At 29.9% G+C, this 16,272-nt stretch overlaps 1 protein-coding gene and 1 long non-coding RNA gene across 3 annotated transcripts; both read left to right on the top strand.

Annotated features, from left to right (window-relative positions):
• The first annotated feature begins 7,575 nt into the window (after positions 1-7,575).
• On the top strand, positions 7,576-13,860 carry Naprt (nicotinate phosphoribosyltransferase). 2 transcript variants are annotated; one of them, XM_040709390.2, is made up of 10 exons: positions 7,576-8,224; positions 9,797-9,967; positions 10,036-10,162; positions 10,231-10,314; positions 10,382-10,512; positions 10,962-11,280; positions 11,987-12,252; positions 12,325-12,734; positions 12,794-12,902; positions 13,561-13,860. In XM_040709390.2, the coding sequence occupies exons 1-9, from the start codon at positions 8,092-8,094 to the stop codon at positions 12,869-12,871; spliced, it is 1,719 nt and encodes a 572-aa protein (XP_040565324.1). In that variant the 5' UTR covers positions 7,576-8,091; the 3' UTR covers positions 12,872-12,902; positions 13,561-13,860. The 2 variants fall into 2 exon arrangements, with proteins under 2 accessions (XP_040565324.1, XP_040565325.1); XM_040709391.2 differs by lacking the exon at positions 7,576-8,224 and adding an exon at positions 8,392-8,578.
• Positions 8,573-9,249, top strand: LOC139905019 (uncharacterized). The gene is made up of 2 exons (XR_011779444.1): positions 8,573-8,771; positions 8,897-9,249. It is a non-coding gene; the product is annotated as an uncharacterized lncRNA (long non-coding RNA).
• Positions 13,861-16,272: the final 2,412 nt, after the last annotated feature.

Raw genomic sequence — 16,272 nt, 5'->3', positions numbered from 1 at the left:
AATGTTCCTTTTTTAAGAAAATATTCCGGTAATTTTTATCCTGTTTCAGCGGCGTCCGCAGGATTATAATTTTTTTTCGGGGAGGAGGGGCTTGTTTATAGGAATTTTTTTGTGAAAAGAATCCAATTTTTTGGGGAAAAAATTGAAAAATTAAATTTATTGGAAAAAAATTTCAAAAATTATAATTCAAATATTAAATTTGGTGCAGAATAATTTCAAAAATTTAAAGTTATTTAAAGAAAATTAAATTTTTTTGTGAAACAAATTAGAAAAATTATAGTTCTGGGAAAAAAATTAGATAAAAAAATTCAATTTCGAATATAAAATTTTTCGAAAAAAAAGTTCAAAAATTAATTTTTTCGAAAAAAAATTCCAAAATTAAATTTTCTAGTGATAAGTAAAAGTATCTTCATTTTTTTTTGGGGGGGGTGTTACAGCCCCTCCAGCCAAACTCCTTTGGGCGCCCCTGCGTGTTCCCTTAGACGTCGTTTAGGCTATAAAACCACGTTAGTAAAGTCTAAATGGTTTTAATTTAGTCCCCCTCCTTTCCCAACGAGGATCACCGTGGTTTTAGGTTAATCACTCCTAAGTGGCCACATGATTTGTGAGTACCCCCTCCCACTAATAAAATATTGATATCAATCACCTTTAAAATGATTTATGCGTGATTTTTTTTACGATTTAAATAAAATAAAGGTAATTTGAATCATTTTTATGTTCAAACTCATTCATTAAAATTACCAAAAATCAATTTTGAACAAAACGTTTTAGATTTTGTCCCTTGTTTCATTAGACGTCAATGGTCCCCAACTCCTGGCCGCATACCGGTACAGGTTCATGGATCAATCTGTACCAGGCCACACAAGAACTAATAAGTTATTTCTGCTTTATTTATTATTTATGTCTAGGACGACAATAAAGGAGGACTTATGACTTCATTTACAGTTTGTAGAAGACGAAGAAAATATTAAGTAGAAATGCATTACAAAAAAAAAAAAAAAAAAAAAAATTGCGAGGTAGTTGTTAATAATTTTTAGGTGAGTACTTTTATTCCCATGCAATAAGCTACAATGCCTACTATATGTTCTCCGGGCTCTTTTTTATTGTTATGGGGCCATCTTGTTGCATAGAAACAAGCTCAGGGATCCCATTGATTTAGCAAAAAAGTGGGTTTACAATATGACGTAAGAATAAGCCATGCGTAGCGAAGCTTCATCATGATAAGCTTTAATATTTGTTGAGTTTACAATTTACGCAGGTAAAAAATGTGATAGAGGAACTTTTATTTAATTTATAGGATTTTGAAATATGGATCGAACTCAGAAACTCTTCCTTCGAATACCACGTTTAAAAATGAATTTTTATTCAAAGGAAACATGTCTACTAGAGTGTTTACTATTGTTTAAAGTTGACCAAATTCAAAATTATCATGGATCATGAGATTGTAATTTTTTTGAACTTTATTGTAATTTTTTTGACTTTATTATGTAGTCGGTTTTGTCAGTAAAAACTCACGAAGTAACTATTTACAGTATACAAATATAAATAAATAATTATGGATTTTTTATTTATTCAGCTATTTATATAATTAAATTTTTTCGTGAACACAATACAAATGTCCATAAATATTTATATTTTTTAAATCTTTGAATAATCAGTAAATTAATTAATGAAATCAGACTTTTGAAAGTTTTTATTCAATTTTGATCTGGAGTGATTTGTAACAATTAAATTTTTCCGTCTTTTCTCTTCATCATATGTTTCCTGGGATTTGTTTGTTTTTGATATTGTTTATTTGTTTACTTCACATGAATGAACTGACTTTAAACCCTTATATAGCTCTCAAATTTCAAACTGTTCATGTAAAACGTACACTTTAACATTTGTGGCTATCAAAGGAAGTGTACCATGAATATTTATATTAATGTTTGAGCAGAGATCAGTAGTACTTTATCCGGATTTTTCAGATTGTACAGAAGGGGCGATATAATGTACCTTATTTTTTTTGAAAAATATCCTGAAACAGTGCAAGATGCGAGATTACTGTTTCTACGTTTTTAAGATTATACAGTCAAAAAATCCATCAGTAGAGCTTAAAAGACTTGTTATAATGATTTTAAATGTCTATGGAAAAGAAATGAAAAGACAATTCCTGCGTTCACTTAGATTCAATGGTCAAGTTGACGTGGACATAGCTTATACGTACGTAAATGAGTCTGATGACGCCTGATGGAGGCTTGTGACGTAGAGCCTCTTCTTACGTCGCATTGTAAATCCACATTTACGGACAGTTTTTGATATAATAATAGCATTATATTGCTCGAGGAATGTAGGAATGTGCTAACAAAGTTTCATTTGAGTACACATTAGATTCACGTTTTTTAGGCCGAACCACCCTTAAGTGGCCCAGTAGTTTGTGAATTAACAAATAAAGTAATCATATCAATGATTTTGATAATAGTTTATGCGTGAGTTTTTTTACGATTATAATTACATTAATGTTATTCTTATCGTTTAAAAAAACAAAAACATTTCAGTTATCAAAATAAAAGGAAATCAATTTTCAATATATATATCAAATGTCATGATTACTCCAGTGTTAATATAGGTAAAAATACAGAGTGCTTTTTTTTTTTTGCTCTTATTTTGACAACATTACAGCTACGTATATTTCTAATAGTATACATATTATGTGGAGATTAGAATAATCTTTAAAAATCTTGCATTTTGAAGAAAAAAAAATATTATGTATGAATAAATTGCTTTGTAATAACTAATATCCTGTTTTTAGGTTATAAATTTGTAATGGTCCACACAAAAGTTGTTTGGTTTTTTTATTATTTAAAAACTTGTTGCCCAAGCATTAGTATTTGAATAGGATTGCCACTTTTCCATCATACAAAAAATAGGTGTATATATTTATCAATACAAGGAAGTGCTTGAAATATGTTATGTACACCTCATAATATGTAAATGACCAAAGTTATCAAACCACTCAACTCATAAATTATACCAGCTCTTCCTTGACAATCTTTGTCTTTTAAGACCATTAATACAAAAATTTGTACTGTTGGATACGAGTTATACAGGGTGTTGCATGGAAATGTGGACATCACTCGAGGTTGTGATAATTAGTGATGGAACGATTCCAACAATCGTAAAAAATAAATTTAAAATACTATATTTTTGAAAAAAAATTTAAAATATCCAGAGCTATTAAAAAAATTACTTTGTTTAGGAAAATTTCCTAATTCTACACCTATTTAAAAAAAAAAATATTACATTTTTTGAAAAAAAATGTTGAAATAAAAAATTTATGAAAAAAGAAAAAAAAAATTCGATGCGTTTCTAGTAAAAATTCCCGATACTGATTCCGATTCTATAATATTTTAATTAAAAGTTACAAAAATACTACATTGCTATCAGAGGGTCACCAGGATTATATATATTTTTTTTTGTTTTTTTAGAGAGGGTTTTGGTTTTTTGGATTTTTTTTTTTCGAAAAAATGTCCAAAAATTAAATTCAATAATCATATTTTTTCAAAAAAAAAAATTCAAATATACAATTCGATATTTAATTTTTTTTCAGAAATCCACAATTACTTATAAAATATTTCAAAAAGCTATTCTCTAAAAATTAAATTTTTTTGAAAAAAATTTCAATTATCTACAGGTTTCCACAGAAAAATAAATTTTGGTAAAAAATTCCAAAATCACAGTTGTTCTCAAAAAGCAATCCTAGGCATGTTAAAAATTAAAAAACCAGAAATGTTAACCCTGATACTTCGATGAATATTTTAAAGAAGAACAGAACTTTTGTTACGTTTCATCTCAATGCTGCTTGGCGGAACAATAAATATGTTCCACTCTGTAAATAATTTAATATAATATATAGATATAAGAACATCAGACGGATAACTATCTTAAACGAAATTCCCTGAAGATAAACCCCACTGAGAAGAAATTTGAATTTTAATGAAATTAAATCAAGTGATGGCAAAATAATCAATAATTTAAGTAATATTAATTAGCGGAAAAACAATGAAAACCCATAGGATTTGCAAAAATAATTATACTAGAAAAAAAAATATTTGATCTTCAAAAAATCTCTGCGAAAAGTTGACAAAAATTATTGATTTTTTCGCCATAATAATAAGCATTATATTATACAATTGTGATGTAATGATTATAACTGTAGCTTGTTTCATGTTTGAAAAAAAGGACTGAATCTGACAACGCAATTTTTAAGGAATGCTTCACTACAAATGCAAAAAAAAAACAATGGAAGATGAGATTAATCCATACTCGAATATTTTGAGTATGGATTCTTCGAGTTATGTGGAGTTTTTAAATAATATTTCGAGCAAGTTCAAGCAATGTTAGCTGAGTCGAGTTTGGGAACTTTGTTGTGATCATGCTTAGTGTAGTGTCTTATGCACTCAACCCACTTGAAGAAAAATTCAAAAATCAATAGGTATTCACAAATAATTTCAAATACTAAATCTTGTGGACAAAGACATTCAAAAAAAAATTCTCAAAATTAAATTTTTTGGAAAAAAATCAAAAATTCATGGTTATTCACACATAATAATTTTCTTTTATATTTGAAAAATTAAATGTTTTGAAAAAAAAATATTTCTATAATAATTTTTTTGGAAGGGAATTTCAAATAGTAATTTTTTTTGCTCTGCTGCATATTTTGCACCAGGCTTACGAAAGAAAAATCTTGTACAAAACAAAAATTCTTTAATTTACTCACAGTCTTTTGTGAGCACCTTTGAATATTCAATCAGGTTTTTTAATATAATTAAATGTTTTAGGAAAGGAATTTACAATTCTGGACTTATAATGTGATAATGATAACAGTTAAGGAAAAGAAAATTCATTCTTCAAATTACCAATTCCAAAATATGGCACAGCCAAAAAATGTAAACGATATATATTACTATTCGTGAGGACTCGTGGATATACTTTATTCTCTCCTCCTGGATGAAAGACTAATTATTACCTGTATAGAAAATAAAAATAAAAATACTGCTAAAGTTTCAAAAGACGAACAAATAATGGTTAAAATTTACAACCTTAGATATTGGGGGTGATTTGCCCAGGCCTGCACTAGATTATTAAAAAAGGAACCTTAGACAGGGTAGATGTTTCTTTAAAAATAAGGTCTTTAAAATAAAATATTTCGAGTTTGATCAATAGAGTTTAGCCGAGCTTTTCAAATACCAAATATTTCGGTGTAACCTTAAGTTTTCAAGTCCATTTTTTTCAAGTTCGAGTAATATTCGAATCCAACCCTAATAGTTTGTATTTTGACATAATATATGTCTAAATAAATAAAGCAAACCTTTCTGAAAAAGTAACAACAAAATATCAAATTATTAAAGGACTACTAAAATGTAATTGCTTGAGTAAAGTCTATTTACACTATCTTTATTGATTTAATAATAATGTCATTCAGGCCTCAAGGCCTAAAGGTAAACATGAGAAGGTTTATAAATGATCAACTGTAATAAAAAAACAAAACAAACTTTAATGTCCTAGGCCTCTCCCTTCAAAATTCATGTATGTATGTTGCAGTTTGCCGTTGATATATTATTTATGTGACCCGTCAATACAAAAGCAAGCTAGAATATTTTTTCTCAAAATTAAGTCTGAATGACATATTTTTTGCATTATTCAATTGGGGGGGCTTTGTTTTTGAATTTCTTAAAAAAAAAAAAAAATGTCGAGAAAAATTTGAAAAATCTATTGTTCTTAAAAACAAATAAAAAGTTTTTGAAAAAAAAATTCAAAAATCCACATCTTTTTTGAAAAAAAAATTCACAGCTACTCATAAAAAAATTAAGTTATACAATTTTTTGAAAAAAAAATTACAAATATTAAATTTTTTCAAGGAAAAATTCAAAAACCAATAGCTATTCACAGAAAATAAATTTTTTTTTATTATTTTTAATTAAAAAACAAATATTAAATTTTTTGAAAAAAATTCGAAACTTAAATTTTCTAGTAAAAAGCAAAGATTACTTAAATTGGCCGAGTCCATTCGGATTCCGAATTCCACGAGGGACGACGGAGGAGAATTCATCCGAGGAAAACTACCAGACCTCATAAGGGAGTAGAGTGGACTTCTTCCTTCGGAATGATATACTAGGACCGAAAGAAATAAAGCGATCCATTTACGATGAGTAAAGAATTTTAATATTTCAAAATAGGATATCTTAAAAAATACAAAATGTAACAAAAAACCTTGGAGATACATATTTTTTAATAGATCTTTTTTTTAAATTATACAAGGGAAATTTTTCTATAATACAAGGTATGATATTTGTCATGACTAAGTATTATGAATAAGTTATAAGGGTCTAAAGAAGAGTGTCGTTTTTCATTATTTTTCAGCCTAAAAATAGAACGATAATAGTCCTGAATTAGTATATTCCCACAAATTACAGAATTCAGATAACTTGAGAAAAACTGAGATCAGCTTTGGATTCTGCGTTCAAAGATAAATTCCTTTTTCGGCTTGAATTCATTTGTACAAAATGAGTGTTCCCCTGTGTAATCATTCCATAGTTGAGAAGAAAGTGCTACCAACTGATTTTTACTATTTTTTTTCGGGAAACTCTTTCAAAGGTACAATAAAGGTAATGTTTCGTTAAAGTAGCTCAAATTCATAGTCAGAAGGAAAAATTTAGATATGGATTGATTTTATTTGAAGGGTAAATTAAGTCACATATATCAAATGAAAGCTCTAGACTATAGTTGACATTCTTGGATGTATCAACTTATGTCTGAAATTTGAATACAATATACATAATTAACCGAAATATGCATATGAAATACTGGGATGAATTTATTTATTTAAATATAAAAAGTTGTCCTCGTATTGCCATAATTCATTTTACCCTCCCCCCTAAAAAAATGATACAAGGAGATGATGTTGACAAGGATCTTAATTTAGAAGTACCATAAGTCTTTTCCCCCTCATCCTCTCGTACTCTACAAAAATCCCATCCCTACAACATAATCATCTATACTTTGTTTTTATTATTGAGAATAGTTATGGGTGTTTGATTAAATTTTTTGTGAATTGTGAAAAAAATTTAAATATCAAATTGTATATTTGAAATGATCTTTCCAAAAATTTAATATTTGAAATTAAATTTTTGGATTTTCCTTAAAAAAAATTCCAAAAACCAATCCTCTGGACCCCCTAATAAATACCTACACAAAATATGATATATGGACAGTTTCTGTTGTTTATTCATGGACATCAGGATCACCTTGGATCCGAATTACACCTTTACATACTGATAATAATAATATTTATCAGTCTACATGGGATTGAGACAATGTTCTTTATGCCGATATAAAACTAAACACAAAAACAATATATTAATTGATTTACAATGGACGTGATAAAAAGATTAAATATATTAAATTTTGGGAAATGGTTATGACCTAAGTGTTTTTTTTTATATTTTTTTTTAAATTAGATTAATTGTATTGTATAAGATATGTACTATTAAAAATTTGAAAGAAAATGTTGCAATGAACTTACTATAGTAGTCTGACTGTAAGATAAATAGATATGAACCCCCGCTTTCTACGCTCGCTCTTACAGTAGTAAAAAAAAAAAATATGCTAACTTAGGAAAAGAGCAAAAAAGAAACGAGAAAAAAGCAGAAGACACAGAAGAGTCTTGGTAAATTGCATTTGATTCAAGTGTGATAGCTCCTTGGACTAAAGAGGGAGAAAAAATATCGAACAAACTTCAGACTTTAACCTTGGAGATCCAAGGTCATACTCAGTGCCTAATTTTCCACGTGATGTTTGATCAATAGGAAAAGTGTCTCTTCGCTTGCTGTTAGCGCTCCAAGGAAGGCTCTGTTCGTATATTTTTTCTTGAACGAAAGAAGATTACTACTCAGTTCATCAATGGAACCCAAGTGATTAATATCGTATTGAAAAGAAAGAAATAGCTAGTAGTTATTTTATTCTTTTATAAATAATTAAAGATAGCTAAAAGGGAAGAAGGAAGGAAGGAAAGAAGAACAAATAAAGAGAACTGCCACAACAACAACAAATATGTCATATGAGGAAGAGATCCAAGAGACGGAGACGAATCCTCTCGAGGCCGATGTCATCCCTCCTGGGGATGGCTTCAACTCTGCCCTCTATGACTATCCACAAAACTCTGTTATTCAACCACTTCTTACGGGTAAATTAGTATGAATAATCCTCTTAATTCTAAATTATATTCCACTTTGTTATTATTGAATTCAAATAATACTCTGATGACGTCATTAAAGTTAAGGATTTATTTTTATTTATTTTCATGCCATTTTGTTGTTGCGTAATTCTTCTGAGAGTAAATCATGATGACGTACTGGTATTTTTTTTTAGAATTGCTACATTTTAAATTTCCCGCTGATGTTGTTGGATTGCTCCTGGGACTGCATTCCTGATTAGGAATGTGGTCCTATGCCCCCCCCTCCCTCTTTCTGTCTCTTTTTTGTGGGTCTGATCTTGTTTACCTTTCAGTGGTCCTAAGGACCTGTTAGTCAGTCCTACGGTATGTTCTATCATTTTATTTTCTTAACTCCTAACTAGGATTGACGAATATAAGTCAAGAATAATTGATAGAATGTATGATACTGAAGTATTAAGCGCTCTAGCCACACACATCCTAATTTAAACTTCAGCTATCTTGTCTTGTCTCTTTAAATAAATCTTATGATAAAACTTAAATCGATTAAATGGCGTAGGTAAGAACTACCTCATTTGAGCTGTTATAGTTACAATAAGACCGTTAAAGGCCGTTCCTAAGACTGACTAAATTAATCAGGATCGGACTCATAGGAATGTAGCCTTTTTAATTTTTTATTTATAGCGATCCAACACTACTTAGTAACCACTGCTAATTAATTAGAGAAGATTGTACATATTATATTTTGCCATGAGACATGAAGTAACCCCTCTTGTAGTCTATTCGTATTACTGGAATGAATTGGGATACCTAAGAATTTTAGCTATAGTTAAAAAAACGTTTATTTAATCTAAGCTACTTATATTGGCCCGTTATGGTCTTTCAAATAAAATCCATCAATTTATCATTATTTTATTGTCAATTTTGGTTATTTTATGTGCAATTTGCGATACCTCCAAAGGGTTAATTTGAGTAATTTGTTGGTAGAAATTGGCGATAATAATTCGCCGAAGAATACAAATATTATCCCGACTCAATTTTGAGAATTTTTATTTAACTTAATTCTATGTGGTGTATCATCTCAAAAGTCTTTATAGATGATAAAGAGCGCGATGTTTATAAATTACAGGTTATATTGTTTATGAGTCAAAACAAAAGCAATATTGAGCTAAAATCAAGAAAATGAGAAATTACCAATAGTTAATTTTTTACTTCATAATTGTATACGCCCAATATTATTTGATTGACATTTTCCTGTTTGTTATGAGTTTTATATGAAGATATATTGAGACTCTGAGAATGTTACCTATAGTTTAGCGTCTTTATTTGATTTATGAATGTTTAATTATTTGGCTCTGAACCATACATTTTTTCTATAGAGTCCTTCATATTATTCGATTATGATCGATAATTTTTGCGATCTGTAAACAATTTTTGTTGTCTTTGTGGGATAGATTAGAATAATTCATTAATAGAAGTGGAAAATAATAAGTCGAATAGATCAAACGTAATCAATTAAATTACAGGTTTATTTTTAAAAATGACTCAATCTATCTTTAAAACATTTTTATTATGCATTTTCAGACTTGTATCAGATAACAATGGCATATGCACATTGGAAAAACCAAAGGACGGAAGAAATAGCAATATTCGATCTCTTTTTTCGGAAAAATCCTTTTGGAGGAGAATTTACTATATTTTCAGGGTTGACGGATTGCTTAAAGTTTCTCGAAAACTTTAAATTTTCCGAAAGTGGTAATTTTAATGAAAAAATTCCGCATTATTCAATGTACATATGATCTATGGCGCAATTTATTATTTAGATATCGACTACTTGAGAAATGTTCTTCCACCAACTGTTGAAGATGAGTTCTTAGATTATTTAAAGAACCTAACCCCTGATAGTTTGACAATTTACGCCATAGCAGAGGGATCCATCGTTTTTCCAAGGTTATATTATAATTATTTAAAAACACCGATCATACAAACTAAACTTATTTTTTTCAATATATAAATAGAATTCCATTAATCGTAGTTGAGGGCCCTCTTATTCTCGCTCAACTCTTAGAAACCATATTTCTTAATCTCGTCAACTTTGCCAGGTATGACTATTTTGTATATCCTATTGATATAGAGACTTATTATTAATTTATTCATACTTTTCAACAGCCTAATTACAACAAATGCAGCTAGATTTCGAATTGCTGCTGGCGTCAAAAGTATTAAATTGTTCGAATTTGGCTTACGTCGAGCTCAAGGACCAGATGGAGGACTTACTGCATCCAAGTATTCATACATTGGTACTGTATAAATAATTTAGTTTATTATCCATAATTCCTCCGAGTGGATTTTACCTCTAACGCAGAAATCAATCATTGTAATATGATTATTGATTTGTTATTGTAAACTTATTTTGATTGATATATAAATATTAAAACGCAGAATTGGGAAAATATTTGCAGAGAAACTTTTATGTATGGGTTTACTTTTAATGACTTAGTTTTGAAATGCGTCATAACTAAGTGACAACACGTTATTCATCTACGACGGGGTTTTCAGTCATATATGACCCTTGATGAACACATAATGTTGAAGGGAAGACACACTTGGACTATTTGACACACATACATAATTTATATGATATTTTTGTAAATAAATTCACTTATTGGGTCATGGCTATAAAATAAAGATATTCGACATACTTAATATCAAGTTATTCCAATTTTTTAATGTATATTTTTTTTGAAAGGTGGATTTGATGGAACGAGTAATGTTCTTGCTGGAAAGATGTTCAATATCCCGGTTAAAGGAACACACGCACATGCATTTGTTACATCATTTACGGAACCAGAGGATCTCGTCTATAATCGTCTAGCTCACAAGGAGGATGATACTATTGTTGAGGAAGATTTTTATGGAAGATGTGTGGAATGGAAGGGTAAAATGGCGTCTTATTTGAATATATTGAATGATGAGGCATCTGTTGGAGAATTGGTTGCGTTTACGTCATATGCAATTGCATTTCCCGACGGATTTCTAGCTTTAGTTGACACGTACGACGTTACGAGGTAGTCATTTGTTTGCACTTAAAAAATTAAGGAGTTGTAAATAGTATTTATAAAACAATTTGTTTTCATTAGCATCATTAATGATTTTGAGAATGATTTTAGGTAAAATTGGGTTTCAGTTTTTGAAGCTCTTACGTTAAATAATTAACAACTATATGCTTTTATAGATGATTAAAGTATTGAATGATTGGACCTCAAATATTCATGAATATATACTGATTTATGTGACTTATTTTAAACAACAGAAATTTCAAAAGAACATGAAAGTTTCTGTAAAGGCCATATTATAGTAATAGACAATAGTATTCTATACGTACTATCCATAAATTAATTAATTATTCCTTATTTTTTTAATATATTGCTCTGCACGAATCATATTTATGTTAATGAAATCATTGTTTTATTTCAAGAGGCAAGCTGGCTGGCTTGCTCTCATTCCATATTTTATTTACTCGATCATCATAGCTGTATCGACATAGATTTTACAGCTTCTTCATAGTACATACTACAAAAATGTGTGAAGTTAATATATATAATATATATGAACTTTGCTCAACAATTTCTTTGAATCATTTCCCTTTTTAAATACATTAGCATGATGACTAAGGATATTGTATATATTATTTGAATGCTCAGTTTGCACTTGCTTCAATACAATTTATTTTATTTTAATTTGACGATTTTAAATGAACGATTCACTTTTTAGGAGTGGTTTGTTGAACTTTTGTGCTGTTGCAATGGCTCTTCATGATTTAGGTTACAAACCTCTGGGTATACGAATTGATTCAGGAGATCTTGCTTATCTTAGTCAAGTTGCTCGTAAAACATTCAAAACTGTATCTACACATTTCGAAGTAGAGTGGTTTTCGTCCCTTCTTATTGTTGTGTCCAATGACATAAATGAAGAGACCATCCTTAGTCTTAACGAACAGGGGCACTCCATTGACTGCTTTGGAATAGGGACACATCTAGGTGAGGTTTGATAATCCAGTAAGAATTTAGTGGAATTGATTTGCATAACTGTGTTGTTATCTATAATTCAAGTAACTTGCCAGCGACAGCCTGCATTGGGATGTGTTTATAAACTTGTAGATATTAACGGCAAACCCAAGATCAAACTCTCTCAAGACGTTGAAAAAGTGACGATGCCAGGACGTAAAAATGTATATCGTCTATATAGTAGTGACGGACATGCACTCATTGATCTGCTTTTGAGACCCACTGAAGAACCTCCAGCTGTTGGAAGTAAAGTCCGATGTCGACACCCTTTCCAAGAATCTAAACGAGCTTGGGTAACGCCTTCAAAAGTTGAGTCTTTATATAGCGTATGGTGGAGAAACGGAGAAATTGCTAAACGAGTACCTACACTCAATCAAGTACGAGAAACAGTACAACATTCTCTCAAGACTTTAAGACAGGACCACAAGAGGTCACTGAATCCAACGCCTTATAAGGTATTTGTTCAAATGTCCCTGGTTATCTTTGTGTTGAGGGATTTTTCCTTATTTTGTAGGTTGGCGTTTCGGATGAGCTATATAACTTTTTACACAAATTGTGGTTGGACAATCAACCCATTGGGGAACTTTCCTGACAAACATATGCCCTGGATTTCGGGGCTTCAGGTAAAATAAAATTATTATTATTATTATATTTTTCCTCCCTTATTGGTCAGAGGGAGTTGCACCGATTAGCCATTGAATTACAAGTAATCCCTAAGACTTTGCAGATATCTTGAAGTCAATTTACAAATCATATGTAAATTGTCTTCTCTAGGATGCACTGGGATTCGAACTGGAGCATAGTGGACATTTTGCCCCAGAAAAGTTATTCTCCTGAAATTCGTGAATTAGAATCCCGGCTCCTAGTGAAGGAAATTTGCATTCAATATGAAAATTGACCAGAAGATATCAGATGTATTAATTGTAGTGCTAAAATTACTGTTGTGTCAGTCCTTTTTTATTTACTCCATGTCTTAGGACCGGCCCCATCAGTCCAAGGGACAGGTCCTTCGCACTGTCAGTACTAAAATTTATTTAAAAAAAGAAGAAATATAGTACAATGACATCATCAAGGAGCGATATGCAGGAATGAACTGGACGGGACTGCAATCTTCAGTCCTAAAGAAGGAACGACACAACACTAGTTATAATGTCTACTAATAGGTATCTAATCGGTGCCGCTCCATCTAACCAATTAAGTTTCTACCTTTAGAAACATTTGGGTGGAAGAAATGAAGCATTATATTAAATAGAGCCTTTTTCTTTTCTTTTTTACTTATAGGATCAGCATTAGTTGAAACTGCAGATGGATTAATCGATGGATTTTGAAATTTTTTTCACGCAACATGTAGACTTACAATTTTCGAAGTAAACATCAGTTCTCCCTATAAAAAAACACATACTGTTAACATGAGCGATAACAAGCCTACATTGGTCATCTTGTCCATCACTTACTTTCATCAAATATTAATGCTTTCTTCATTTTATTTATTTTTCAAAGTTATAATAACTCGTCCTGAACCCGTCTAATTTAGCAAATAAATCATAGTGTGTATCCTAAACGCTTCACTGCTACTAATAACATTATTATATTAATTTATTTTTTCACCTCTCATCTTACTTAATTATAATCACTACTGCACAAACATACTATAATACAAAAAGCGTAGAGCGCTTCCTACATTCAAACATATTTCACACAACACATAATATTATCTCTTTTATAAAAATTATAATATTTATAATAGCTACGGGTGTAATAATAACTTAAATTCCTTCCTCATTTTATGTAGTTTATTGAATATTTGAACACTAAACCAAAAATTTACCTATAATATTTATATTCACAATTATTACAGGATAATAGTAAAAGGACTCTGCAATTTTGGAGCAAAAGTTAGGACTTGCTTCGATGATAATTATTTATTTGCTAAATACATAATAAGTTGGCAAAGGAATTGAGTCCATAGTTAAAATAATAATGATAATTAATAAGATTATACATAATTAGTGATGTATAATAATGTTTATCTAGCAGCACTCAAATATTGGGAGCCCACAACAGATCCATCCTTTTTTTGAAAGAAAGCGTAGGAGTAAAATATTTAATTTATTAAATTTCAATGGAGTAGAAACAAAGATGGCGCCATTGCACATAGCTATAGTGATATACACATAAATAAACAAACTACTAATAACCAAAATCATCTAAAGTAGAACCCGATTAAGACGTACACGCTTAATACGAATATTCCTTTATAGTGGGACATTATACATTTTTTTTGAAAGTCCCGAATTACTAATTGTATGTAAGTAGAGATATTACACGTATTTTGTGGGTGCATTGAAATCCGGCTTGAAGGGTTTCTTTTGTATGTATGCATGTAATTAGTTTCAATTTCCTCAAGACGGCGCCGTTATTCGTAGCTATGTAAATAAACTAATATTCAGAAAATAAAGAGACTCATGTCCTTATGCACTTCCGACGGCTCTGTTAATTAATCAAGACCGTTTCAGAATACGTAGTCATAGTAGTATTAAGATAAAAAAATATACTACATACTTAATCACTAAACCTCGGCGTCATATTTGCGACAATGTATAAAGCATGATAACTTAGTAATTAACTAATTTATTTATTTACATATATTAAATAATTACTCTTATTTATTTAAGAAATAGCAATGGATTTTATTTAAATATATCATATTCTATAATAATTAATTCATACATCTCATATTTCTAAAATTCGATCATATATTATTAACAATTAATTATTATCTTAAACAATAAATATATACACAATTATTTAATAGAACATAATATATAGAGTTGTAAAAAGTATGACCTATCGGTATACTAAAAAAAGGAAACCAAAAATTAACATGGTAACCTTCACAATTTGAAGAATGTTTGAGAAGAAAGAAGCTTAGCTATCATGAAAGTTTACCAAGGTTAATACAAATACAAGGTTATACTATAGTCTATAAGTTATAGACTATAAGTAACACGTGTACAACTGATGTTTGACTTCCACTACGCTTTTTAATATGGACGCCATACTGTATGAATGGTCGTGTATTTTGTCAAAATCTGTCTTTCTTGCCCAGCAGTCGGTACGGTATATCAACTTGAAAATTCTAGAACTAGTGACGTCATAGACTATGATTGGTTACTTATTTTGTCAAAATCAGTCTGTCTTGCAATACTCGTCCACGTAGTAAGTGCAATCCTCGATTCTACTCCAAGTTCAACGAGGACTTACTCTTATAACCAATGATAAAAATCCAGTATAGAATGGGTATGTTAAAAAAAAAACCAAAAAAACGAAATCAACATGGCAACCCTGACAATTTGAAGAATGTTTTGGAAGAGAGAAAGAATAATGGAGAAAAGGATATAAACATGGACCTTTGCTAGAATGACTCAAATGTCGATCCCCAATTCAACTCTGAGTCCAACAAAGATTTACAATTATAACTTTGCAATAAATCCTCTGGGTTACGCTCCGTCTTTTTTGAGCACACACGAATGTTCAATCAAGTTTTGAGTATAATTGAATCTATTTACGAAAGGATTTTCACTACTCAGGAATTAAATAATAATGAAAACTGCTAGAGAAAAGAAAATTCATTCTTCAGATTACCAATTCCAAAAATACGGGCTAAAAAATACACCGGATTTTCATTATTACTTATAACATGAACACACGCACCAGTGATAATTCTTCATCCCTCCTTGGAGATGCATAGTAGGAAGGGATGGGTGGGGTGTGTGTGGTCCAATTAGTATCGATTCTAAGGAGGAGCGAGTAAATATTTTGAAATTTGTAGAATTGAAAGTTAAATTTTGATTATTGTATATAATTTTAGATTTTGTTAATAAAAAAAATTAGATTTTGATATTTCTTTATTTATAAATTGACTAATTTTAGATTTTTATTCTTATTTAAACAATTACCAATTGTTTAATTGGTGAGGGAGATCAACTGTTC

The sequence above is a fragment of the Lepeophtheirus salmonis genome, chromosome 3, assembly GCF_016086655.4.
Source record: "Lepeophtheirus salmonis chromosome 3, UVic_Lsal_1.4, whole genome shotgun sequence".
Lineage (NCBI taxonomy): Eukaryota > Metazoa > Arthropoda > Copepoda > Siphonostomatoida > Caligidae > Lepeophtheirus > Lepeophtheirus salmonis.
The sequence above is the reverse complement of the archived record's forward strand: the minus strand, read 5'-3'. Positions and strand labels throughout refer to the sequence as shown.